At 33.9% G+C, this 4,203-nt stretch overlaps 1 protein-coding gene across 1 annotated transcript; it reads right to left on the minus strand.

Moving 5' to 3' along the window:
- Positions 1-1,168: 1,168 nt before the first annotated feature.
- LOC105621144 (excitatory amino acid transporter 1-like) lies at positions 1,169-3,914 on the minus strand (the record flags this gene model as incomplete). Its single annotated transcript, XM_012202615.1, has 5 exons — positions 1,169-1,319; positions 1,403-1,537; positions 2,006-2,434; positions 2,652-2,835; positions 3,722-3,914. Coding segments are annotated over 5 exons (1,092 nt in total), but the record flags the coding sequence as incomplete, so codon positions are not given.
- Positions 3,915-4,203: the final 289 nt, after the last annotated feature.

Consider the following 4,203-nt stretch of genomic DNA (forward strand, 5'->3'; position numbering starts at 1 on the left):
AACACATATCGCCGCGGAATAATATGCGCAAGCAAAAATTACACATGTAATCCTCGCTTCTATTGTCATACAAAAAAGTAACAATTAACACTTTGTGACTCTTTATCGTAAAATTATAATAAAGTCAATTTCTCAAAATACATTTTGTTTTTCGTGAATCTTTTATAAATTCCGCAATCATAAATGCAATCTTCTGAAGAAACGTAGAGATAACACGCAAAGGAAAGGACTGTGCAAATTATGCGGCTGAAACGAAAACATTACAATATCATATAAGCGTAATTCTGGTAAAACGCAAAACTGGAAGACAAGAATATATAATGTATATATATATATGTTCTATATACTTATACATTTTACAAGCAAATTTGTTTATGGGGTCTACGATGACTAAAGTTAAGAAGTTATTTAGTTTCAAGCATATCTTATATTCGAAAATCATTTAAAGAATATCGCTCGCACCGCGAGCTACACATTAATAACCGATATTTCATTGTCCTATAGTTACGTACTTATATTTTGTGTCGCAGAATGGATGTCAAGTAAGTGACTACCAAATAATCCTCTTTTCTTTTACAGTACTTGCATACAGATAATTGAAGGAAAATATTCGCGCGCTCCTCGCAGTCCGCGTGCATTTATATCGCAGATATGGCATTAGGATATGATGAAACAGTATCGATTGCTCCCTTCGTAGTCTGGTTTGTGGAGGATAATTAATAACTAAACTAATTATTTGGCTAAGATAAAAACAGAACACTTATTCTGAGTACGCAAGAACACTTTGTCAGGATCGCGTCTCGCGATCGTTGCCATATTGTACGATTAAAAATGTAGATACCCGTCAACGGCGTATTCCTCAAAATTTTATGATAACTTATGTATAAAAACTCAAAAATTAGAAATCTTAGACATGACACGGCTATAACAAGTAATATCATGTTATCGTCCTTATTTATTCATACTCTTAATCCTAATCCTTAAATTAAATTAATTTTCTTATATATATATTCTTCAATTCTTGGACTCTCGCAAATCTAAGAAGTTATATGATAATATTTCAACGAGCCGCGCAATAAATGTACCGATATGTTTGTCATAGGTGATTAATCTTTCGATCGCGAAGCTCTTAAGGAGATGCGATTTAACGATTAATAAACACCCTAACTCATATCGATGTAGTCGCGTGACAATCGGCTCCGTTTTGCGTTTGCTGCGTGCTGTGAGGTAATGTCGCGAGCTCGTTCCTGCTGAGATGCTGAACGATTCCTGCGCCGAGCGAGTCACCGATAACATTAATGGTTGTTCTACATCGATCTCTGCAAATTATGCAAGCGCATCGTGTTTAACATTACAGATATTTCTTTTAAATTTAGTGTAATGAAAGAAAGAACACACTCACAGTAACCAGTCAACCGCGATAATTAAGAAGACATCGTTGGCCGGAAGTCGTACTGTGTCCAACACCATGACCATGGTCACTAGGCCGGCCTGCGGAATTCCAGCCGCGCCGATACTGGCAGCGGTCGCCGTGATACTAGAACAAGTATTAGATATAATAAATTGGATATAATAAATTGGATACATAGAACAAACGATTTTGTTGAAGTATCTAAAATTAAATTTTGCTAGATGTCAAAATAATTTCGTTGGACTCAATCAACAATTTCTAAATTCTTTGGAATAAAATCTTATTCTAAAGAGTAAAAATTGAGCTAGCCTTGAAAAAGACTAGCTCAATTTTCAATGAGTGAGAAAATTCATTCTAAAAATTTTAGAGGATATCAATAATTATGTAAAATGCTCATGTAAGGAAATTGATAGAATTTTTTGCAACATCGCTCATAATGCTTGGATTTCCTACATAATTATTTTGATGGTCCAACAAAATTATTTTCAAATCTGTATCTAGCAAATTTTTAAATACTTTAGCAAAATTAATTTCGTGTAGAAATATATCTTTTTTTGATGAATTTCTAAGATTTAAATGAATGAGAAAGCTCACCTTACCGCTACCAGCTGTCCAAAAGAAAGAGGAACCTTACGCACTTGAGAGATAAAAATGGCAGCTACAGCTTCATACAAAGCGGTACCGTCCATGTTTACGGTAGCACCTATTGGCATAACGAATCTGGTGACACGGGAATCGATGCCGTTTTTTTCTTCGAGACAACTGATGGCGAGTGGCAGCGTCGCCGAGCTCGAAGATGTGCCGAAGGCAGTGACGAGCGCTTCCGCCATATTCGCTATGTATGTATAAGGATTTCTCTTTGTGAAAACAAAGTATATCCCAGGCAACACCAGGAAACCATGTATGATCAGGGCGATCAATACGGTCAGGAAGTACATTCCGAGTTGGCCGACTACCTCCTCGAGCGATTTCATCTCCGTGATCTTTGAAGCGACCAGAGAGAGCACGCCGAGCGGCGACAACCTGCACATATAACAGAAATATTCTTGAGATTTTTAATTCGGAGACTTTATAATTCGACGAAGAATAAGCGAGAATCGAGATGATAGAATTATCACGACAAAATTGCGCGATCATCGACGGTTACGCAACGGTAGACGTTCTACGAGTTTTCCTTGAGAAAATTATACGTGTCTCGAGAAGCGGATACTTAACTATTACTTAGCTATTACAGTCTTACCATATGACCCAGTTTGTAATCAGCATCATAGCGCCGGATAGCGAGTCAAAGAAACTCAACAATGGCTTCGCTTGCGGTCCCATTTTACCGAGGGTGATACCCATCACCGTCGCAAATACAACGAGTCCAAGAATATTTGAACCAGACACTGTCTTCTCCTCCAGTTCCCATTCCTCTAAAGGAACTAAAAACAGATAAAATATTAATTTAAACTGATTAAAATGAAAAATTAGTTGATGCTATGTAATCTAACTTTAAGCAGAACAAATTATTATGATATCAAAATAATATCAAAATGACTGAAAATAATCGTTAAAAGTCATTTTTCAATCATTTCCGATTCATTTTAATATCATTTTGATATCATGACTTGTTATTCTACTTGAACTTACATTACTTATATGATTCTTTTTACATAATTATTAATTCGATAAAAATATATTGAAAAATTTCTGACTTTAAAATTATATCTCAATTTTCTTTGATCTCTTTAATGATCACAATTAAATAAAGGTTGATATAATGTTCTATATATTCTTTAAATAAAAATGTACATATAAAAAACTTTTTTTAAAAATTAAAATAATATGTGCTAAATATAATATGTATACACAAAAAACTAAAAAAAATTACTAAAAAAAATTTAGGTAGATATTGATCTGAAAATAAATTTTGTTGGATTATCAAAATAATTATGTAAGACTTTCAAATTAATTGCTACAATGTCATCTAGCAAAATTTTTTTGCTGGATTGTTCATCATGTTTGAATTTCTTTCATAATTGTTTTGACAATATAACAAAATTTATTTTTAGATCTGTATCGACCTAAATTTTTAAACAAAATTGTTCTTTCCACGTATAAACAGCATTTATTCCCTAAATTCTTTTCCATTCTGGAGTGGAACTTCTGAAAAAAAGAGTAATTCTTAAAATTTTCAATTTTTAAGAGTGAGATTCATTCTAAAAGTTTTAGAAAGAAAAATCATTTAATAAATTTATAAGGTGGGATGTTCTATGCTAGTAATTAAGAATTAAAAAAAACATTTTTTTAACTAAAAAAAATTATTACCACTGCCATTCTCAGGTGGCTTAGGCTCGGTTCGACTTTGAGCGATACAGGCCTCCACGAGATTTGGCGGAAACATATTTCTGACTAGGTCCATTAACGTGTCGACGGTAGAAATGTTTTGGGCTGGCCTTTTGCTCTCCGAGGCGGAACTACCAACACCAGGTTGGATTGAGATAACCAGAATTATACCTAGGATCAAAATTTAACAGGCAACTGTTAAAGCTCACTCGCTATCAGCAATTAGACATTGCAAAATGTTTTTTTCTGTGTTTGCTTAATTAATCACGAAAGCAAATGGGAGTTGAGAAGAACATTATGTCGATCACAATAAAAACCGACGAGATAAGTATGATGACACAATCACAAGAAATAGAAATTCAGTTGGAACGATAATGCTACAAAAAAAAGAACAAAACGATTTCTAGAGAAAAAGAAGAGTATGCGATACGTAAGTAAAAATTCGAGTTATAACCGGTCTAATC

This window comes from Atta cephalotes, assembly GCF_000143395.1.
Source record: "Atta cephalotes unplaced genomic scaffold scaffold00032, whole genome shotgun sequence".
Classification (NCBI taxonomy): domain Eukaryota; kingdom Metazoa; phylum Arthropoda; class Insecta; order Hymenoptera; family Formicidae; genus Atta; species Atta cephalotes.